The sequence below is a fragment of the Clupea harengus genome, chromosome 1 (genome assembly GCF_900700415.2).
Source record: "Clupea harengus chromosome 1, Ch_v2.0.2, whole genome shotgun sequence".
In the NCBI taxonomy this organism is placed as follows: Eukaryota; Metazoa; Chordata; class Actinopteri; order Clupeiformes; family Clupeidae; genus Clupea; species Clupea harengus.
In genome coordinates, this window is record NC_045152.1 from 9,090,289 (window position 1) to 9,114,850 (window position 24,562).

The 24,562-nt window shown below is 46.2% G+C and overlaps 1 protein-coding gene across 4 annotated transcripts in view; it reads right to left on the reverse strand.

Moving 5' to 3' along the window:
- The window catches only part of axin1 (axin 1), a 32,397-nt gene that overhangs the window by 1,057 nt on the left and 6,778 nt on the right, over positions 1–24,562 (reverse strand). For 3 of the 4 annotated variants that reach the window (XM_031566675.2, XM_031566670.2, XM_031566679.2), the window contains exons 3-10: positions 18,551–18,691; positions 13,090–13,186; positions 10,427–10,564; positions 4,621–5,201; positions 4,067–4,225; positions 2,504–2,749; positions 1,328–1,435; positions 433–582 (exon numbers count right to left, since the gene is read on the reverse strand). In XM_031566675.2, coding sequence (XP_031422535.1) covers positions 433–582; positions 1,328–1,435; positions 2,504–2,749; positions 4,067–4,225; positions 4,621–5,201; positions 10,427–10,564; positions 13,090–13,186; positions 18,551–18,691 — 1,620 coding nt within the window. The remainder of the gene's footprint in view (positions 1–432; positions 583–1,327; positions 1,436–2,503; positions 2,750–4,066; positions 4,226–4,620; positions 5,202–10,426; positions 10,565–13,089; positions 13,187–18,550; positions 18,692–24,562) is intronic. The other variant, XM_012816891.3, reaches the window with a different exon arrangement.

Here is a 24,562-nt window from a genome sequence, read left to right on the forward strand (position 1 = left end):
TTAATATGCGATTTTTTTATTTTATCCAAAAAAAATTTCACAACAAATCGTAATGAATGATTTAAATATGACCAACACAATATTAGATACATTTAGTGTAAAATATCATTTCCCACATAATTTTTTTTTATTTAACGGCTCATTACAGAATCAAGAACAACAAATCAGTGGCTTTGCCAGTGCATTTAAGTAATTTAAACGAAGTCATTGTAAGAACAAACACAAGGCATGCACTTTTTAAACACTGTGTGCAAAATGTAGCATCTTAAAAAAAAAAAGATATAATTTTTTATTTATTTTTTTAGACCACGTTTTTAATCGCGAACGTTGCGGTTAGAAAATCGCGTTCTATCATATCGCGATTAAATCGCAAATGCAATTAATCGTTCAGCCCTAGTGTGTGTGTGTGAGTGTGTGAGTGTGTGTCTTTACCTGTAACTCCCTTTCTTGGTCAGCAGCTCCTTGAACTGTCCCAGTGTGACGATCCTCCCTTTCACTGAGGTCCTGTAGGGTATGGGCTCTCCACAGAAGTAGTAAGCCACAATGATATTCTCACACGGCTGTTTTTTCACAGGTTTATGTCTGCAGGCAGATGGAAAAGCAAAGTGTTTACACACGATTTCATGTGTCATACAACAACAGGTCAGATTCATATGCCCCGTCATGACCAGTGGGGAGCCTCTTATTTCCATATTCAAAGGGTATGTTTGTCTGTTTACAACCTCACACTGCGTCATTACAGATGGACCGCAGAGGAAGGCAATTTGCCTCAGGTACAAAATTGCCACATTGTGCACTTAGTTGTTGGTGATGGTAGAGAAGGATGATGTCCCAACATCACTGTACATGGCTTTTTTCCAATTCTTAAAGCCTATATCAGAGGTAAGTAGTGAATCACCAAAGGGGTAGGCTGAAGTGTCGGCAGGCAAAAAACAGTCTGGTAAGAGACCGAGATGGTGTGTCATCAAAATGAAGAGGAACCTTCATATTTGAGTCATCACTCCATTAACATCTTCCACATCGATGGAGGATATGTCCCCAGAATATGAGCTGCCTTTTCAAGCACGCTAAAAGCAGTGGTACAGTTAGCACCAATTCAACTAAACTAAGGTAGAAACAGCACTCTAGCCTTGTGTGCTGCTAGCTACGGATAAGGACTCAGGGAATGAGAGGGGAAATGGCTGGAGAGCTAAAGGACAGGTGTTGGGGTCTGGGTTGGGCATGACCTATGAGAGGGAACGGGATGGGAACGTAGTGCAGAGGCGGGTGGTGATGGGGTGAGGGTTGGTGGGGGTGGGGTGGTTCTAAGAAGGGCAACGGGACGTACTCGGGCTCGGAGAGCTCCGTGTCGGAGACGGCGGGCACCACGCTGAGCGGGGGGAACAGAGCGGGCCGGACGGCGGTGCGCCCCCTCTGGATCACCTCCAGCACATACCTGAGGAACAACCCCAGCGGCAGTTAGACACCACAGCACAGGACAGGGGTGCGCAGACAGGACCCATAGAACACAACACACACACCTCACCTGTCAGGGCCTACAGGGCCCAAGCAGAAACTCCAGATAACGATGACACACACACACACACACACACACACACAAGGCCATATAGGCCTAGGGGACGCTCAGACACAGCCGTGAGAAACATCCATCCAGATCACATATCTAAATCTCTTATGATGCACATGTGGGCCACACCATAGTGAACACACGTGCACAAACACAGAAACGCTAAAGGGGGAGAAAAAAAACACAGAAACGACAAGGGGGGAAAAAAACACCTCTGCAGGGACTGGATGGAGAGAATGGTTAGATCATTTCCATTTCACATTACTTCCCAGTTCTCTCTCTTCTCTGTAGTTCAGACACTGGTGACACGTCCTGACACTGAGAACTCTCAGGAGACGCAGCGTGTCGAGATCAAAGGCACACCACTTTCAATCTGAGACAATCACCCCTCCTCGTGCAACACACTGAGCTGATGCATTATTTGCAGGCCTTTGATTTCGCTCCTGCCCTAACTCAGACAGATCAGGTCGCTCGCAGCCGTCTGACAAGGTAGATGAAGATGATTAGTGATTAATCTGAGATCTATTCACAAATCACACAGGAGGGATGCAGGTCAGAGGAAAAACCAGGGTACTGACCATCACCAAGGATGTCCACAGTACTCTGCTCCTCACTGAGGGAACTATACTTTAGTCATCCCTTCATTTTCAACTCATGTAACTACACTTGGACATACTGCATAGCAGACGTGCTGCACTTGGACACACTGCATAGCAGATGTGGCAGTGGTACCACTTGAGTGCTGCATGGGATTTATTTACTCGAACAAACATGCATCAAATTGCCAATCAATTGTTTTTCAAACGACCTTTCACTACAGAAGCGGTGTTCAAAACAAACATGTGATAAGACTGGAACGTCTCTCTCAAAAACACACAGCCGGTGTCCAAGCCATGCTCCCAGAATGCTTAGCGAGCTGAACCGAGCGCTCCTCACCTCTGCTTGCTCTGCAGCGTGGTGCTCTTCTTCTTCTCCTCCTCAAGCCGCCGGCGCGCCTCCTCCAGCTGGGTAAGGGGGTTGGGCGCCGGGTTGGGGGGCATGGTGGGGTCCTGGATGAAGGGGTGCGAGGGCTGCACGTTGTTGTTGCGGAACTGCGCGCTCACCCACGGGTGCACGGCGCCCGGCCGCTCCACCGAGCTGGGCCGCGACGTCTCGTGGCTCTTCTTGGAGCCCGAGACGCTCCTGAGACGAGACGAGAGGGAACACGCAGACAAAAGGGTCACAAATACAGCACTGTCCAACTTTCTTTTTTTTTTTTTTTTTTTACACAAAACATTTCCAGCTTTACGGTTTATTTTTACATTAAGCCATTTTGCAGACATGTTTATCCAGTAATAACAACGTTTTTATTTAATATGAAAATTCGGTCAAATAATCTGTTTGATAAGTAGCTGTGTAAATCCCTCTGTCAGGGCTTTTGAACATGATAATGGCTGTGGCATAAGTGAAGGATAACGTTTAGCCGACCAGACAGACTGAAACCCACAGCCCTGACGTTGGTAGGCATCACGTCTCACCCTGTCAGGATTTTGTACATAATAATGACTGGTTGGCTGAACGTTATCCTTCACTTGTGCCACAGACAGACTGTCGCCCTGACATTGGTAAGTGCCATGTTATTCAGCGCTGCTGTTAACAGGCACTTCCCCGCTGGTCCTCACCAGTCAATCAAGCTAATACTGCAATGACAGCTCGCCATACAACCCTATATCCCTCCATCTACATCTCCACATATAGTCCCCCTACAGTGACTATTCTGACATCCATTATGAGATTTTTAATTTTTTTTTTTAACCGTTACTAACTGCTACTAGCACTCACTATTACATGTTAACCATGACAACAGACACACGCCCTGAACATGTTTACTAATGTTTGATCTCGTCGTACAGGAAACACACTTGTCACTCATCCTAGCCTCCGGGAAATGACCAGTCACATTCATTTCACGTCGTTCACTATTCAGTCACTGCGATTTGACACGAACTGACTAATGAGCTCCGCTCTGTGACTGCACTTGAAGTCCTGACATTCTGTTCTTCATGTTGTCCTTCACCCCAAGTGACGTGTGTCTCGATGTGTTGTGTTTTTATTTATTTATTCTTTCTGTTGAGGTTTTTCCAAATGTATTCAGTTTCGAAATGGCCTTCTTTTCCTACAGTGACCTTCTGTTCGCAAAGCTCCTTCTGCACTCTTTCCCACACCATACAAACAGCTTACAAAACACATATTGATCTGAACTGACCCGTCAGTGCGTGAAGTGCTAAAAAAACACACACATCTCCTTCGAGTAAATTCTGCTCAGCAGCCACTGCAAAGCACTGCAGCACAATGCCTTGCACCTTTCAATAGTTTGTTGTTGATCCGCAAATGAATAGGAGCTTCGAACAAGACGGGCGAGGCGCATCGCTGGCTTTGATACACAAAAAAACAACCCACTAAGGCTCTCTGAGGATAACTGATCCAGGAGCAGTGGCGGCGTCGGCATGGGCCACTCACCCGTATGGGCTCTTCTTGTAGCGTCCGGCCTCCTTCTCTCCTTCCATCATCCACTGCAGGATCTTCTGGGTCCTGTCCAGCTCCTCGGAGCCGATCTCCAGGTTCCGCGGGTCCTCGACCTTTTTGGACGGCCGCTTGGCGAGCGTGTTGCCTTTGCTGCTGTAGAGGGCAAAGGGGGGAAAGGGTATTTCAATTTCTTTCACACTCGCGATCGCTCGCACAGAAAGTGAAGACTACACACTTGCTTGGGTTTTTAAACAGGCTCTAGAGAGGGACACACTGCTTGGAATGCTGGCGTCCTGAGTAGTGACTGGAGTTCAGTGTTCACATTCAAGTTCCAGTGAGCCTGGAAGTTTAGGATCAAAATTCATATCTAGCAATTTAGCATTTGACCTCAGGTGGGAAATGGGATTATATCTAATATAAATGACTCATGGGACAAAGAAATGGAAAGGCCCATTATATTAGCACCATCTACATCCTTTCTGCGTGGCCAGTCCTACATTTCAATTTGGCAGATGGCATAAGCCTCAAAGTGCCCCTCAAAAGCTCACCCGTATGCCATGAGATCCATGGCGCCAGGGCCGGCCATCATGCAGTCGGCGTAGTTCCTGCTCTTGTTGCCGTAGTGGTGCTGCTCTGCAGGCCAGGGGAAGCCCGCCCGCATCGCCGCCGCCGCCTCGGCCTCCAGCTGCTCTTTGGGCTTGCCACCTGCCCCCGCCCCGTGCTGGAGCACGTGCTTGTGGTACAGGTGCATGGCCTGCCCCCCCGCCTCCACCCCCTTGGGCCCGAACCGCCCCGGCAGGTGCTGGGTCCCGCCTGGCACGCCGGCCGTCCCCTTCCCGAAGCAGGCCGCGGGCAGGCCGTCGGGCGAGCGGGACTTGGGCGAGTGGCGTCCCGTGCCGGGCGACTGGCAGCCGGGCGTCTTCATGACGCGCTGCACGTGCTCGTCCAGGATGCTCTCGGGGTTCTCCTCGTGGGCGTCGCGCGGCGCCAGCGGCAGGCCGTTGTAGGCGCACTCGGCGTAGCGGGCGCCGTAGTGTGGCGGCATGTGGTGGAGCGAGGAGGGCGGCGGCAACCGGTGGCTGGACACGGATGGGGCGGCTGACACGTCAGCATCGTCTCCTTCCTCCTCCTTTAGGAGAGAGAGAGAGAGAGAGAAAGGGAAAAAAAGAGAGAGCGAGAAAAAGGAGAAAGAAAGGCGAGGGAGGGAGAGAGAGAGGGAAAAAAAGAAAGGAGAGAGAGAGATTCAGATGAGTTTTGCTGTTTGTTCCACCTCTATCCAACATAGGGCAGAGCAAATCCATTACTTGTTGCCCAACCAGAGTTGCAAGCTACAATCTGAGCTCCAACAGACTTCCCTCCTTTTTTTGGAGCTGCAATTATGCCTCGCACACCATTTTTCTCTAAACTCCACACCTGCTGTTCCTCTCCACGAAACCCCATAATTGCAGAGGAAGCTACATCTGCACACCACAAATTGGTCGTATTTTTGTGGCATAAGGTACCAATGAACTGATTTTCATTGAGAACGGTTTCTCAAAATTGTTGAGAACAGAAGGATACCTGCAGGGAGGCAACCTGCTGTAAATGCAATACATGAATATAGTCATGTAGCAGACATTGCAATGATTTTTTTTTAAAACAAATATATATGGGAGTTATTACTGACATGAAGAAAATCCATCACTTGCTGTGGCACTAATTACACCAGCAGGTGGCATTGTTCGCCATGGAATACTGCACAATCTTGCGAGGGGCTGTTGTGATAGTTTCAGCCAAAGGTGACAAAAAAGTGCAGCAAAATTTTTTTAGGAATTCTCACAAATTGCAGTTATAATTGCAGTTTAATTTCCTGCTGGAATTACTGCAAATTGTGATCCCACCAAAAGTAACTGGATTTGCTGCGTGAATTTAAAATAATTACTGTTAAAATGGTGATTTTAAGTTACCGGTAAATAAAATATATCACAAATAATGCAGAAATTCCTTGACTTTGCGCTTGTTTGCATAAATATTGTGGTAAGAAAACTGCAACTTGCAATCGCGGAGAATCCTTGAATTTGCGTGAATTTGTGAAAACACAAGATCACAAAATCCTGGAGGACACACAATACACACGATGCACTTTGTAATCTCATTCAGGTACAGCTACGCCACAACAACCAAAAACCTGTTATGATGATGAACCCAGCAAAGAAAAGACTACTGCCAGACTGCAACCCACAATTACAGTCCCTCATCACAATCACGGCTGGCCAGCAGTGTGAAGCTGTCAGGGGTGCAGATTTGATTTGATCCGGCTCTGATTCGCACCTCATGCATCTTAAGCGCCCCTGCCAGAAGCCTCAGGGCGCACACACACACACACACACACACACACACACACACACACACACACACCCTCCCCTCCTCCTCCTCCTCCTCGCCCCCCTTGGACATGGGAAGGAGCTGAGAGAGGAAAGGCTAGAGATAATTTATACATCACCGGGCTTTGATGTTCCCTCCAGGTAGCGGGTTATGAGGAGGGGAGGAGGCTGAGGAGGCTTTCTGAGGCTCTGCTCCATGCTGCTACATATAAATCCAGCCAAGGGCCAGCTGATTAGGGGGGGGATGTTCCAAAGGCAGGGTGAGGAATTAAAAGGTGGACACTACTAGGGCGTTCACGAGCAATGAAATGGCATTTAACATTTAATGTTCATTTTTATCCCGCGATTATAGTATGAACATTGGAACATAAATATACAAAGCCTATTACCGAAATATATAAAGAAATTACTGAAAATGACAGGTACCAATAATCAAAACTTAACAACGTAAAAAAGAAGCCATATCCTTGTCATCCACAACCTCAGCCAATCATGCTTCTCACTGGCTAGGTAGATTCTGGGCAAGGAACACTTGCATGTTGACCTTATCTGGCTTAAGGCAACATCTCACTGGGGTCACAGTGTTGCCAGCCGTACTGACCATTCCCTCAGAGGCAGTATTTGATCCACACATGCGCTTTCTTGCTAACTTGTCACAGCCAAGTAAGGTTCCCTCTAATGGCCACCACCACATTAGAAGATCCGCAGAGGGATCGCATGCCTCTTCCTGCAAGTACCGTGTCTGTATCAGTCCGCCTGCGCCAGGCAAACCTCAAACGCTGGAAAGCTATGTGGAAATAATGATGAAAATATGACACTTCTGCTGGTTTTATCCAGCTGTTTTGTACAGATGAATGGAAACGATTTAAATTCCAATTACCATATGTAAAATGACTGGTCAGCTCAAATAGTCGTGATCAGGCGATTACGTAATAACTATGAAAGGCCGACATTGTAAATCATGAGAGGGAACATGAAAGATTGAAGTGGCCGAAACTTCTTCAATCAGGACTTCAGAACTACACAAGGACCTGTCAAGGACATGGGTCTTGGTTTCACATGTTGCGGGTTGTCTAGAAGTGTTGTCTAGAAGTGTTGTCTAGAAGTGTTAACACTTTAGTGTTGTTGTTGGTTTTACCTTTTGGGGGAATATGTGGTCATATACGGCAGTCCAAACTGTGAAAATTACATTCACATGTTCTTTTCACATTATATCTGTAACGCTGCATATGGCAGCTAGTCAGCTCAGATTTCAAAAGATATGTGGGAGGGAACAAGAAGTACTGAACTATGGGGAATAAAAAAAAGAATCCAACAAAACAACTGAAAACAAAGAAACCCAGCAAAGCTATTATTGTTGGAATATTATTGATCACCACCCAAGGTAACAGAAGTAAAGACAAAGTTCCTCAATCAGTGAATTCACACAGCAATTCTTACTGGGGCCGAGTAGGAGTGATGATTACACTGCAGAGATGGCAGTGGTGGTTCATTCAAGACAATGTGGGTAGTTGTGGATTTGTGTCATAGCTCAGTGAATATGGGGTGGGCTCTGTAAAGCGCCTTGAGACAATTTTATTGTTTTGGCGCTATATAAATAAAATTGGACTGAATATAATGGCCACTCGCTCAAAAAGAATGACATCTATGCATTTCGGGTCTTTGACCATCTTGCAACATAAAAAGCCCTTACCGAAGACTAGTTCTAGAATGTTCCTTAGAATTTACTCTGGGTGAATCGTAGATGAGCGCTTTTGGTTGAGTTGTGTAGTGCTGCATCAAAAGGTTGAAAAGTGATCTTTCAACCGCGCCTCGCTGTCCGTTTTGATATTCCCGGCAACAGGCTTGTGGAGTCTGCCGGCGGAATACTAAAAGTCTTTAATCGCGCGTACACCTCCGACCGCATTCTGACTGTTCGACGAGAGGAAAAGCCTGAGACGGTCTTTGAAGGCTTTCAACCATAATCACATCTGAGTGACACAAGGCCTTTTCTCTGATGCAGGGCTATATCAATTAAATACAGAATGACATTCCTGCCCTTCCAGCTTTAAATAATCCAAGCCTCCTGTTCCGAGGAGAGAGTAAGGGGGGGGTGGGGGGGGCAAGTGCCTTACAAGGAGAGGCCAAACTACCTAAATCATCCGCCTTGAGACCTAATGCCTGGCTTTGAGCTCTGAGAGAGACCTCATTTGCAGAGAGCGCAGGCATTCCTTCACGCACCAGTGGACTTCAAGCAGAGTCATTACGCTGCCACAGGGAGCCGCTATCACGATCACCATCAGCGTCACGCAGGGAGCAGGTGCTCCACCTGACGCTGGAGACGGAGGAGCTCAGTGGGCCAACGCTGGAGTGGACCTGGCATGGGACACAAAACCACGCTGCCGTCTGAGGATGGCGACGTTTTGAACGGACGGAGAATGTTATGAGTAGTATGGAGACGTGGGACAAAATAGACGGCTTTTCTATTTATACACCTGCGGTATTTCTTGGAAGATGCTACGTTCAACTCAGAGGAATGTCGGCGCTAATAAAGGAGACTGCAAATAAAAAAAAGAACGCTCACTGCTATTTTTGCCACACTGAAATAATGCTACAATTTGGTAACTGGGACCTTTAAGGGTAAACTCTTTGGTTTTTAGACTGTCTGAATGGTGCATGAGGTACCTCTGATGGTTTTCAAAACTGAAGAGAAGGGAATCTAGGGATGTGATGATTATTTTCATCCATCAGTGCTAATTTCCACATTTTAAAAAGGAGGTCATGTGAGATGGTCATCACATTTTCAAATTAAATGACATCCCCTTTTTATAAAAGCCATGAGTATGCCAAATGATGGGTTTCATGTATGTACAGCTTTCTGGTAGTGTTTGCAAACGTGTAGCAGTACACACTCTTTGTCAACACATTATTTGGTTCTGCTATACACTGTTGTGGTTGGTCTATTTGCAGTTTTTGGAGTCAACATGTAATCCCACATGTAGCAAGGTGTTGTTGGATGATCAAAATGTAAAACCTTACCCACAACACTTGCCTAAAAATAAGCTTCATTGTGATTTTTTTTCTCACTCTGGGGTTAAAATGAAAGCATTTTTCATCCTCCTGACAAGTCGCATTTTTTTGTACAAATTCATGTTTGCAGACAATGATGATATGCTCTACTTTGCTACTTCCCTGTGCTTAAGGTGTAGGCACATACAGGTGCCTACCGAGAGAGCCACTCTCCTTCCAAGGGCGTAATGAACCAAAATGGTCCACAATCTGATTGGCTTAGGGGCTCCAGCACAGCCAGACCCCCACCGGCTAGAACATTTTGAATGTGACCAATCATTTTGTACCTGTCAAGCAGCGTAGCTCACGCGGACACAATGACGTCACACAGCTGCTGGTACTCCTTCCTGTTGTTATAGCGATTCTGAGAGTTTCACTGCACCACTGGCAACGTTCATATCTGACACTCAATGCAAGTGTGAAAACTGGTGGGGGGGTGCGGGTTGGAAAACAACATGGATTTCCATTAATGGGTTTGGGGCTACAGCTCCATGACCCCAACTGTACCAGTCAGACCATTTTTCGAGTGGGGTGGGGTGGGGCAAACACACAAGTGGATGGGGAGGAACACACTGGGGTGGCAATGGGAGCGCTGGCAGCTTATGTCTGGTCATGTGTCAGTTGGATGGAGAGACTAGCCTGTCTGCTTTACACCACACTCTACAGTGTTGTTGCCCGGTGTTGTTGCTTTTTTGAGCATGTGGGGATGGAAGGGGCATTTTTCGGGGGCTATGATTCTACATCATCCACCAGCCATCATCATCATCATCTTCTTGGGGTAATACTTCTGCCTTGGCGTCTGGCTAATAATAACTCGTTAGTGAGAGTGAATGTGCATGCGCACGCTCTGAGATGAGCCTCAGCCCATCACTTTTCAGCTGGTACTTTCATATCTGGTACATCCACAGACAAGTGTGAGTGTGAGTGCATCTGTGCTGCTTACCTGCCGGACCCTCTTGAGGCGCTCCTCCAGCTTCTCCTGGGCCTCGCGCTCCCTCAGAACGCCGTCCAGCCGGCTGATGAGCTCCGCGGCGAACTTCTCCGGGTCCACGTGGATATCCTTTGGCATCCGGTTTTGGCGCTGACAAGGAAAGATCCAGAACCCAACTGCTGCATTAGAACTCAAACACCTGATCTTTTAGGTATTTCCCCCTCCCCCAACATAAGCCAAAGACAGAAAGCGCCCCGAATCGAGAACAATAAGAGAAACAAAAATCAATGTTTTCCTTCCTTCAGTCGTGGGAGCAACTCCTCCAAAACAAACCGCACGGTCGGTGCACTAACAGACTCAAGATCATTAGCGAAAATAAATCAATCAATCTTTTCAAAGCATTGCTTGACACACGGTGAACTGACTGAGAAAGGCTTGTAAGGCGAGTGCGTGTGTGTGGTCTACCAAAGCACCGTGGCACAGGAGTGAGGAGGAGGAGGAGGAGGAGGAGGGGGAATTATCAGAGCAATTCACTCCTCTATATCAGAAGTAGCAAACAAAGGCCAAGCTGGAAAGAGCAGCGGCCTCTTGTGATAACGCTCCCAACCAAGGGTGGGCCGACTGCTGCCGACAAGGTCAGACCAGTCCACCCGACAAATGTAAGCAATTAAAAACATAAGACCAAAAAGAAAAAGAGTAATAACGTTACTCTATCTCTGCAATCTTGCGCAGCACACAAAGGCGGGGGTGGGGGGACTAATTACCCTCGATGTTCGAAGCAAAAGAAAAAAAGTTCGTTCCGCGGAGCTGGCTGGCTCACGACTGTAAATCACTCCCGATCGCAGCCGATTAGGGCACACCAGCCAGCTGTAAATTTAGATCAAAGAGACGCATTGTGCAAGTTTCTCCCCGCTCCTATGCTGCGCTGGGCTGCAGCTCCAGCTAGAACAGAGGGCCCCACAAAATACATTATTCAAGACATCTGGTGAGGATAGCAGGGTGCTGCTGAATCTATACTGCGAGGAAAAGTATGGATTAAGAAAGAAAAGCGGTAAAAAAAAAAAAGAAAGAAGTCTCCTTTCTGGAGACTTAACGGACAGTGAGAATATATTCATCTGCTTCCATCTCTGTGCTCTGGGTCTCGGCTGAGTTCAGATTTTTTGCTGTCCTTGTGTTTTGTTTTGTTTTTTTCCCCCTCTCGTTTTATTCTTTCTTTCACTTTCTTTCTTTCTTTCTCCCCTGTTCCCATCCGCACACATAACTAGCCTATATGCTCAGTGAAGCTGCAACTGCCGTCTGGCCTTGACAGCATGTCAAGACTCAGGAGACAGGAGCTGTGCGTTTCATAGGGCAGCCCTTTGGGGACAGGAAAATGTCCTACCTGGGAGGCAGAGAGAGACAGAGACAGAGAAAGAGAAAGAAGGAAAGAGAGAGAGAGCGACAGACTGAAAGAACTTAGAGCAGCTAAGAATGGCACACGGCTGACAAGCGACTGTTAAAATGTCACCACCACCTTACAAGCGGGCATAAATCCATCTGGCCATTAAAATGTTCATCACGCCTTTGAATTGCCTGATATTTTAGACAAGCATCGTCATTTGGCAAAAACAGACAAACAATCAAACTTCAAGAGCTCTGATCCTTCAATAATGCAATGCTCGAGACAGACAGAGAGAAAGAGAGAGAGATAGAGAAACAAAGGAGCTAGAGAAAAAGGAGAGAGAGAGAATAAAGGAGAGATAGCAGATAGCTTGACACGCTGCTCTCTTTTGGAGGGGTTTTAAATTGGACCCCTCACTCTGAGGCTTCAATTAGGCAAGAGCAGAGGAGGCAGGGAGCTGCCGGCCATCAGAGCAGCGCCGGGGTCTGCTGGGGCCCGAGCCACCAGCTCAGAGTGGAACAGCAGCAGCAGAATCACTCTCTCTCACTCTCACACACACACACACACACACACACACACCTACCTATAAACAGTACGTACACACACACACACACACACACACACACACACACACACACACACACACACACACACACACACACACACCTACCTATAAACAGTACGTACACACACACACACACACACACACACACACCTACCTATAAACAGTACGTACACACACACACACACACACACACACACCTACCTATAAACAGTACGTACACACACACACACACACACACACACACACCTACAAACAGTACGTACACACACACACACACACACACACACACACAACCGAACACCCTCTGTCTCACACTCACACACAGTGCCTCGCTAGCGTATGATCAAAGGCATTCTGCTGCAACCGCCACCGCACATCTTAAGAATGCACATTCATTTTAACAGGAGATGGAGGGAGGGAGGGAGGGAGAGACAGCGAGAGACGAAGAGAAAGGAGGGGTGAGCGAGAGAAGAAGTACAGAGGAAAAAAACAGAGAAACAGAGAGAGCAGAAGGAGAGGGAGAGCGAAGGAGCAATTGAGAGAGGGAGAACTGAAAGCTGTGATTTATCTGGGTGCTAACCCACACTGCACTGTGTGGCGAGGACAGCTGTAACTATACCTGCAGAACAGATAACAGAGAGGAAAGCAAGAGCCAGAAAAGGAGAAAAAAGGTAGGGTGGTGAGGGTGGTGAAGAAAGGGAGGGTGAGGCGGGGGGTCTGAGGACTTACAGGGATATGAGGTAGTGGCACTCGCCCATTAGCTTTGGCACTTTCGTGCATCTCCCGGCGATGCTGTTTACGGTATCTATAGGGTGGGACTCCATCTCTGAGGAAACACAAAACAAAAAACACAAGAAAACAACATTAAAACAACATTTCTGAAGTCATGAACAACACAAGGGCAAAACAACAGTGAGTGTTGGTTTGGCTCTATATGAAAGTTTGAAAGAAACTCTCTCAGAGGGTTTAGTTGAGAGAACCGTTGTTCAGGTACTGATCAAGCCGAGAAATCAAGGCTTTTCGTACAGCAGGCATGCTTCAAGTCTGCTTCAAAAGGCACTCAAAATGTTCTGTGGTCAATTATTTAGAAATGAAAACAAAGCCTGTCCAAAAATACTGAAGCTTAAAAACCCCTCACCCTAGCACTACAGATTAGGGATGCACGATATTGAATTTTAGCCGATATCCGATATGCCGATATTTACAAGCTCATTTTGGCCGATTGCCGATGCCGATATATACACCTCTGCTTTTTAATTATTGAAAAGTCTCTCCTGTACTAGAATTAATCTGTTATTATGATAGCTGTAGATACGGGACATTAAAAACTTGATTTGTATCATTTTAGAAATAGACATTCACTCATGAAAACTATTGAAATGATTTCAAATATGGCAGATTTATTTATATTTTCACGTCACAATGTTCATACTTGAACAGTACCTCCTTGAACTTGAACAACGACACTCTGGAAATGCAACTGGGCAAGCTAACGTTGGTTAACTGACTTACAGTTTAATAACATCCCTTCTAGGATGTCTAGACTAATCTATGTAAGGTTATTGCCAAGTTAGCTATATAAATTCCATATATGCAAAAGTAAGCCAGGTACAGATAGCGTGGGCTCGTGACATAACGTTTCACATCCCGTCAAATGAGATCATCAACTTCGCTGGTGTCACGTAGCATGCAAGCTAACTAGCTAGTGTTGTCTAGCTAACTAGCAACTTATTAACTTCTATTAGCGCGCGACAGGTAATGTTGCAAAGCGTTGCACGCAGATGGTCTGCATCTATGCATGCAACCTACGTTACGGCCAAGCTGTCGTCTCCTCTTCCATCTCCTGAAAAGTTTCCTGACAAATAGCATGTCAACATCCTCTGATACTGTGAAGTACTGCCACACAGCCGATGTGTTGAATTACGTTGTTGGCGCTCATAGTAACCAAAACATTTGCTTCGCGTGCGCATAATTTGAACGTCACCTTATCGGCCAGGTACATTGGTAGAAATTTTCATATCTGCAGATGCCGATAATGAAGTTTTGAAGCTTTTATCTGCAGATACCGATGTCGTGCCGATATTATCGTGCATCCCTACTACAGATGCTCATATTCATCCTTTAAATGTTACACTAACTTTGCCCACACATTAGGTATAGACCACAATAGCACACTGACACACCGTCCGAGGCATTATAAACCCTGGAGGGTTTATTCATTGAGTAAACTTAGCCGTACGAGTCCCCAAGGAGACTGTGTGACCCTGACGGGGCCTGTGATGTGGCCGAAGGGGGTGGGGGGCTGCTTTTCTGCTGACAGGAAGTTCTGAAGCTGCCGCCTTCCGGCCCCCCTTAAACACACACACACACACACACACACACACTCAGAGAGACACACACACACACATCCCGACACACCGACACACACACAACACCCAAAAGCGCACCAGTCCCACTGGGTGTGAAGCAGCGAGGCCTGTTGGCAGGGAGGGAGGGGGCACAAGGCAAACAGCTGATAATGGCCTCTAATCTATCCCGCTTCAGACATGGTTTTGTCCCGCTGCGTCACCTTTGATGTTTCCTCAACGCCATTCCCCCGGTGCCATCTCTGAACTTCGCAACGCTTCCGCAATGGTTGTCTCCTCCTCCTCCTCCTCCTCCTTCCTCCCCTTCCCTTGCTGCCTCCCTTTCTATTTCTCTCTCCCTCTCCCCTAATCTGCCTTTCCCACTGTCCACCTCCCTCTCTTTAGCCCCCTTTTTCAGAGCTTATGCACCAAGGCCCCTTTCACATATGAAACCCGTTAATGCATCAGGTAACAACAACACATCTTCATTCTCACTCAGTCTTCCATAACGGTAAAGCAACAGGTGTTGTGTATTCCCACTTAACTAAACGGAATACTATTAAGCACAAACCTCTGTGAGACGTGTAAAACATGCAAAGTCTCAAGTCAGTTAACATACCTATCGTAGCTATCTAAATTAAGGAGCCATCTTAACAGTTTGCAGTTAAGGGATGGTGTGTTAATAGGGTGGGTAATAGTTGCTATGCTGGTTGCTAGGGTGTGGCTAGGTTAGCATTATGGTAGTGGTTGCTAGAATCTTGCTAGGGTAACAGATGTCGTTTCTAGGGTGTGGATGATGCAAACGTTGCCATCCGTACAGACCGTCTGTGCTGTAGCAAAATGTTGTGTCCGTATTGACTGCACATGTGTGAAACTGAGCGGGCAGTAATTTGCATGCGCCCAGTACAATAAGGTCGTAGTGCACACGCTCAGCTTGTCCGTATCCACTTGTCCGCAGCAACACAAAAAACGAGTATACTTAGGACACATCAATGCACACGTCCATATTCGTATCGCGCAAAGCTGTGTCGCCAGAAGTGTACCTCGGCCCTAACGTCCCCGACTTTGTCACGGGAACATTTATCATAGCCATCCGTAGAATAATCAAACGGTCCTCTCTAAAATATACAGTGACCGACTAAATGTTTCGCGGAGCTTGCTGTGGTGTGTAAAACCAGCAGCAGGCACCAAATGCCCAAACTCCCAGAGCCCTTTAAAGACACCATGGGGTGGCTGTGACTTTGCCAAGGATGATAGTGATGTAAAAATGCCCACTGCGAGTCAACCACAAGAAATTGAGTAGTTTTACGACAAACTAAAAAGTATCAAGGTCATTGATTTACACCATGCTGCAACCACATCATTTGCTGGTGTGACCCAACTGGGAAAAGTGCTAACAGTGGAAAAGTTAAGTCTGGAGCCCTGATGGGACCTCGATGGGGCCAGGGTTTACTGTAATATCAACGGAGTGAATTCCCCCATTCCCCTTGCCTTTCTCGGACATGGTAATCTTGTGTTGTTTCACATTCCCACTGGAGCCGTGGCGGAAGATTATCTTTAATGTTCCTCGGCGGCCAGGGGATAGATTAACGGTTCAACTTTATCGCTTCGCTCCCGTTCCCACGCAACACCATAAGGGTAAAAACGGCGATAAATAAACAGATAAAACAGCTGTCAGTGTGAGTGGTAATAGGGTATTTCTTCCTCAATCTTCTTCAGGTCCCTCTGACACGTTCTCTTTCAGAGTGTCTTGGTCAGTACCTGTCTGCATCTTTCACAGTATTTCTCTCCTTCCTTTCTTCTTCTTCTTCTTCTTCTTCCTCCTCCTCCTCCTCCTCCTCCTCCTCCTCCTCTTCCTCCCAGCGTCTGGGCCTCTCCCCACCTTTCTCCGAGTCTCTTTCTACTTCAGTCTACCTTCCTCCCTTTCTGCATCTCTCCCTCTGCATGCGTCTGAGCACTGAGCACCCCCCCCATCTCTCTCTCCCTCTCTCCGCATCACTTTCTTTCTGAGCTTCCTCCCTGTCAAGTCTCTTCAGCTCCATCCTTATTTTTTTCTTCTTTCTCTCTCTCCCCTCCTTTCTCCCTGCCTTCCACCCCCTCTGTGTTCGTGAGAGTGTTCGTGTGTGTGTGTGTGTGTGGTGTGTGCGAAAGTGTGTGTGTATATATATATATATGTGTGTGTGTGTGTGTGTGACTCCCCCCTCTCTCCTGCCAGCACATCCTTGCTCAGATCATTCAGAGGAAGCTCATTTCCTGCCGGCGCCAGAGAAAAACACGTTCCTGTGTGTGCCACATCTCCGCACATGCCCAGCCTACCCCGGCCCGTCTCTAAGTGCAGGCTGATCTCTCTCCGAGAGACACCTCACCTCAGAACCCGGCGAGAGAAACACGGGTTTAGAACTTTCTTTCGAAAGGGGGGGGGGGGGGGGGGGGGGGGGGGGGGGGTTGAAAAGAAGCGCCATGGCATTTGCACTACACCTCAAAAATAGCAGGGTTCATTTTCCTTACGAGACGTGGGCATTTCAGCCCTCACGCTCATCACGGATGGGGTTACCAAGCACACGCTTCACACAATTACATGCAACCGGCACGAAATCAAAAACATAGGACAATAGGAACATTAGGACACATTTGATTATGCCGATTTCTTTAGTTGCCATATTACACAGCCCATGTAATAGGTGGCTGTGCTCCAAAGGGTCACTTCTTACCTGCAACATTTCACCACCATTCCCCACACAACAACTTGTCTTTTTTTTTAAATACTATGCATTTTCACTGAATTTAGAAGGGGGGTGGGGTGGGGGTTGGGGAGTTGACTTAAAAGGACCCTCGTCGTCAATGCCTTCAAATTACACTCCACACGCACCCCACGGCCCCCTCGTGTACCTCCCAGTCTGAGGCTCTATAATTAGCATAAGTAATGACATTTAGGAGCTTTCATTGGCGTGAGTAATGAGCAGATGGCGGCCCTTCGAGGCGAGGCGAAAGGTTTGTTCCTGTTCCCAGATCAGTGTGTGTGTGTGTGTGTGTCAATCAGTATGCGTGTTTATGGGGTAGAGTGGGGTGTTTGGCAGGTAGGTCTTGCCCGCCTCTGCTCCGCTGCAAAAAAAAAATGTTTTCTACAGCCGGTGATTTTGTTCTCTTTTTTTGACGGTATCTGGTTCTAGCAGGTAGAAAGCTAGCATGTTTTGTCCAAGCTATGGCATAAAATAACATACCGTGCTTCTCGAAGCTGAGCAGTGCTTGTGCTTCCACAGAGATTCACAGCAGGAGATACCCAAGAAGGCCTCGATAGTACTTTAATGATAGTCCTGCTTTCCCTGTTGGGTCAGTGGGAGGATACGTGTGTCTGTGTGTCTGTGTGTCTGTGTGTCTGTGTGTCTGTGTGTCTGTGTGTCTGTGTGTCTGTGTGTCTGTGTGTCTGTGTGTCTGTGTGTCTGTGTGTCTGTGTGTCTGTGTGTCTGTGATACGTATACACTGCTGCCGGCCATGGAGAGGGCAGTGTGGGGAGTGGACATAGGTGAGTATGTCTAGATGTGTGCCACAGTACACTGCTGTCAGTAAGGGAGAGTGAGTGAGCGAGCAAGCGTGGGTGTATGCCAGTACATGGGAGCAGGTACCTGAACACTTCCATACGACTATCAGTGCGAGTGTGCGTTTTGGGTGTGTGTATAGATGACAGGAGATATCTGTGAGAGCACTTACACACTGCTGTCGGTCAGAGGAAAGGTGTGTGTGTGTGTGTGTGTGTGTGTGTGTGTGTGTGTAGATGGGAGGCACTTACACACGGCTGTCGGTCAGGGAGAGCGTGTGTGTGTGTGTGTGTAGATGAGAGCACTTACACACTGCTGTCGGTCAGGGAGAGCGTGTCGGCGTCGCTGGACATGCTCTGCTGCTCGCTGTCGTTGGCGCTGGTGACGGGGGCCAGAGCACAGCCCAGGTTAATATAGTATGGGTTGATGGGCTCCCGCCATTGGCCATGCCTGCATGTGGGGAAAAAAGAGAAAAGAAATCAATTCAATAGTCATTTAACTATACATTCATTCACCATTCAGTTCTAGTCTTACTGAAATCAAATTCATGGTTTCATTTGCTGCTTCTGAGGAGCAGGGTGAGAGCCTGCTAACTACCGCCTAAGCATCACGGACCACGATCCCTGCTTATGCGCCCTTTGCTTCAGTCTCCTTTACTCCACTTCTGTTTCTATTCCTCCACATTCACTTCAGATACTCTGAAAAAAGATACACTGCCATGTGCAATAACCCCTTTAACACAAAGCCTTGTGCAACTCTGGTGAGAGTGAGTCAAAGAGACTTGAGCAACTCTGGTGAGAGTGAGTGAAACAGAGTGAAAATGAGGAGGAGGAGGAGAAAAAAAAAAAAAAAAAAAACCTTCTCCAAACCCAGCTCACAGGGGAGGCCATATGGCATGAAACTGGACAAACACACACTTTAAATGAAAATGGGATGTCACAGTTAAATCTAAACCTGGGCTGTTTCTGTGTGCCAGAAGAGGCCTCATTTGTCCTTATTAGCAGCGATCAGAGGGCCCTCACCTGACTCTGGGTCCTCTGCTCTGAGTGCTCTGCCGAATCTGTACCCCCTTTAAATAATATATCTGGGTGGGAATTAAGTTTCTTTGCTTAAATATATATATATATATACATATATATATATATATATATATATATATATATATAAATATATGCCTGATGCTAGTTTTCATCCGTGCTTCGCCTCGTAACTGCACATTTCTGAGTCTGCTTCAAGCGGGAGCCCTTCCTGGAAGAGCTTCACGATGGATGGCCATTAAAATTGCATTAGAGATTATGAGGTTAAAAATGCGAATCAAGGCATAGTGTGTGTGTGTGTGTGTGTGTGTGTGTGTGTGTGTGTGTGTGTGTGTGTGTGTGTGTGGTGGTGCAGCAGAGCTTTCTGGTGGACAGTAGGAATAGCGACAGAGAGCTGGAGGGGGGACTCCCCACAGACTAACATCCATTAGCGCTGTCCATCAAGCACCACATTGTCTTAGGGTATGGACCTCACATACAAAGTTCTTCATAATATTTTCCAATGATTTCAGGCTCTGTGTAGAACTGTGTGTGTTATGTGTGACAGCTCTCTTCTAGTGGGGCAAAGGAACCCTGAATCTTTAATGGGTACAAACTTTCAGACGTTTCAGTGAACAACATGTCTATCATTTTAAGGACAACAAGCTGTGGAGCTCTTTTAGAACAGTCACATCTATCAATGTTTTGACAGTGACAAGGCCCGTTTCATGAGCAATAGTCCATATTAAATGTCTTCAGAGTGGTCCTAAAGGTCTTAAATTCCTAAATTCTATTTTTTCCTTTCCAGTTGCAGACACAGTACATTTATTTTGCAACTTTCCTGAAAAACAAGGCCATTATCTACTGGCTATATCCATCCCTGCATACCGGTGTGTGACACCCAAGCACCTATTTTTTTTCTTCTCTCTGTGGTCTCCTTTGTCTCAGATCCTCCTCTCCTTTGCCATCCGCTCTCTCCATTGCTCCTCACACAACAATTCTCTCTCAGGCAGACGGGCCTCGCTTTTCTGAGGCCATCCTGCCTCTGAAAACGAACCTCTTCCCTCCTACTGTAGACAGGTGCAATGCTTTTGATTTTTGTCGGCCCTTGAGCTTTGTAAAGCACCTTTAGACGATGCCCATTAATGGCACTGCGTCAACAAGTACAACTGAATTGTAACTCTTAGAATATAACAATTAGTGTGTTTTTGTAACAGAACACCCAATTTGAACCTACAAGCCTTCCACTCTCAACCAATGGAGCCACTGCCCATTGACAAAAACTGGCAATAAAACCACCAGAGGTAAAACTGTTTGAGCCTTGAGAGCAACACCAGTGCACACCTCTTCCACAGAATGGCCGGGGGGGGGGTCTGGGGAAGCCAACAAACCTTTCAAAAGGGACACAGCTGTATACATGACATACAAGCATGATACGCCTGTAAAAGTAGGTCTATTCCCCAAAGACATACGTCTCTGAAAATGTATTTCACAGAACGATCCATGACTGTTCACACTTCACAAAAGTTACACCTTTTTCCCTCTGTGTAAGAGATCGTACCAACGTCAGGGAAGTTATGGGATACTCTACCACCACACTGCCATCCCCTCTAACGGTTTCATACCGTAAGGCGATCCGCTGCCAAACCGGCTGAACAGACACCTTACCATCTCACAATATCCGAAAAAACTCCGGATCTATAGTGGGACAAAGACATTGTCTCACCTGATCTGCAGGCTGGAATTTTGTCTTTGTACATTTGTGTGTGTGTGTGTGTGTGTGTGTCTAAATATTTTCCCTTCTCACTCAGTTTGTGCAGCCAGAACCAATTTATTTTCATCAATTAGTTAAAGCAACTGGGGTGATCACTGATTAAGAATTCGAACAGCTTAATAAGATAGATAATAGGGACCAAGACATCTCAAGTTATCAAATATGACTCATCTGGTAATGGAAGCAGCAACACAAAAAGCACCGGAGCAAACACTTCTATGATTAATTATATACCGTTTCACACACCATTTTCAACCTTTCTAAACTATTTTATCTATCAACTATTAATTCAATCATATTCATTCATTAATAAATGTCAAAAACTCTTGACACTTAACTTCATGGATACTGACAGAACATTGACAGTTTTTCAATATACAAATGGACATGCCCTACGCGCCAAACAGATGTCAGGCTTGCAAGCAAGAGGCCCAAATGCAGCAGAGCTATAGAACACAACAGTCCAGCCCAATCCAACATAACTAAGAGCTGAAGGACCTGCTGCATTTGATACACACATGCATCCCAGTGTGTCTCCTCCAAACACACACACACACACACACACACACACAACCCTGAACCTTCAGCATTCCACAACAAGCCAAGCACCTGTTTATGACCTTAACTCCACAGGGTTACTTAGACAGTGAGAGGATATGATTTTGTGTGTGAAAAAAGACTAGGTATGAGTGTATATACGGTGATAGTGTCAGTGTATTTGGTGGTGTTGTTTTGTGTGTGTGCGTGTGTATGTATGTGTGTGTAAAGGAGTGTGTTCTGACTAAAGGAGTGATGGAAGCTCAAGCCGGGACGGCTGCACAGCCTCTGGTGATTATTCGCCTCTTTCAACCGTTCCAGGCTCCACTAATGATTTAAGCAGCAGGCATGTCGATATTCTGCGGATCACAGGGAAATGCGGCAGCCGGAGGAGGGAGGGAGCCTTTCAAACCTGCACCGGAGCACTGGCGCACTCACACATCTTTTCCATTTATCTCCAAAACAAAGTCTTCCACAATCCACATGGGGCTTATATACTTTTTTTCTCCAGTCTTCCAGACAAATCCAATCCATAGTGTTTTCACTAAGCAGCAGCTAAAAAAAGTACATTCTCTAGCAGATGAAATATAGCAAATTATGCCACATTAACATAACATTATGCTAAGACTAAATTAGTATATGTTGCCACATAAAACATTTTTTTTATAATTCACTATGCAATGGCCAGTCATTCTGCAAGAACGAAACTGAAACGACTATGTAGGAAACCGGAGGAAACCCATTAAGATGAACACAATCGCTGCATCTCTGTCTCTCTCCTGTGTGGAGATGAACTTGATTTAAGGGAAGCCATTACTCGAAGACGTGAGGCAACTTCAGGGCCGTTCCAATGATTACGCATGCCCCTTTGCACCCTGGGAATAATTACCGGCTCTTCACGTCAACAGCCCCATCCACAGCTGCCACACGCGGCAGCCTCGAGATGGTGGGTGATCGATTGATCAAAGTCGAACCAAGTGCAGGAGAGCGCAGGTGAGACAGAGGAGGCCTGCTTTCAAGCTCGGAGCATTAGACCCCCCTCTGGGACTTCTCAACCATTCAAGTCAAATACAGGAAGTGCACAGGGTTGCACAGGAGTCTTCCCACAAATTAGTCCTGCTCACGTTGACAGATTGCTGATAGTATCAGACGGAGAGTAGGTCTCCACAGAGCTTTTCTCTCCCTGACACTTTCCACAATACGAACCCCAGTGAATGATAGTGACAAGAATGACAACAGGTAGGCCTACTGGGGTTACAAATGCAGAGTTGTGACAGGCTTTTTTTTTTTTTAAAAAGCAGACTGTTTCTTACTAGCACTGTTCACTTCCACATAGTTGATATGCAAGATATGGTCTACTTTAACAGTTGAGCAAAATAAGATGTATTCCTTTCACATACCATCTCGTCCAACTCCACAGATTCCCGGGAAGACATATGACTTATGTAAAATTTAGATCTTCAAAAAGCCCGACGGCGAGTCCTAAAAGGCTATTTAAAAATGAAGTGTCTTTTTTGTAATTCAAGCCAAATACTTCATCTAATGAAATAATCATTTCAAAACAGCGTCAAAAATACAAGTCTCTACCCAATTAAAGCCGCGTCATAACCAGGGGCTATAGAGAATATACATACAGAATGGGGTGGAGAGTTGCCATGGTTTCGGAACATCAAAGTCACAAGTTATAGCCTGTTAGCAAGTGCCCTGTAACACGTTTCAATACTTCAAATGTTGTGCAATCAGTTCAACCCTTTTTCTCAGGGCTTATTCTGAGTTAGGAACGGTGGTGAAGAAAGGGCTAAATAAACCAATTACACATCACTGAACACATGACTGACTTTAGAAATGAAGACACAAAGTTCACTGACATTTCCTGACCATACGCTCTGTGATATTATTCAGAGAATAGCAGATACCCCACTGACGTGCAGCCGAGCAGCGTAAAACACAGTACGTAGGCCATCGTCCTCATTAGCAAAGAAAAGCAGAGAGACTGGCAGAGTCTATAAGCTAACAATCAACTACCGAGAAGATTTGTTTTTGCAGGATTCAATCGTATCCATTTTTTTTCTTGTCAAAATAACGACGTGCTACAACATCTCATTTTTGCCTTTTAGACTCGTGAAAACCTTAGCAGGTTGTCTTTGCCCGAGACATGAAAGCTCCATCCAATTTACACATCAAACCCATTCTAAATAAGGAACAAAAGAAGTTCAAACAAGTTTTTGTTGGAAAGAGAGTTCTAAGGTCTTATGGGTGTTCTCTGTTGTGTGTAAATCACTACTGCAAATCTGGATTCCTTTTGGGAAAAAATGGGACACACACACACACACACACACACACACACACACACACACACACACACACACACACACACACACACACACACACACACACACACACACACACACACACACACACACACACACACACCTTTCCTGAATTTTCAACAGATGTCAAGGATTGTCTTAAGACAGTCGAGGGTGTAGGTGATACAAAAAAAAAGAAAAGAAAACTGGGTCAAATTCTAGGGATAGAATTCCGGAATCTTCAATCTCCACACAGGAGACTGCCAGCAGTGTGCAGCACTGTAAAAGCACATCTGAGGGAAAAAAAATACAATGTATTCCTCAGCAATTTACTGGGCCTTGCTGTGGCCATGCAAATCCCTCCTCCAACTTATCCTTACCACCGTGATCATTTAAGCCTCGCTTTGGTAAAGATAAAAAGCATGAATTCCACATTTGGGAGCGCTTTTAATGTTGATATTTGCTTTTTATGCCACTGCTAAGAGAGCTTTGTAATCCACTGCACAGCCTGCTCAAATGCCCAGATGCACAGCTCTCTGTTCCAACAGGACACGGATTAGAGACTTAAGTAGTCACATCCCACAAAATCCCTTTTCATTAATGTGCGACAGAGCTCAGATGCACAGTATAGTTATTGTACATTTTTACAGCTAGACTGACTCCATAGATGAAAGTATGCAAGATG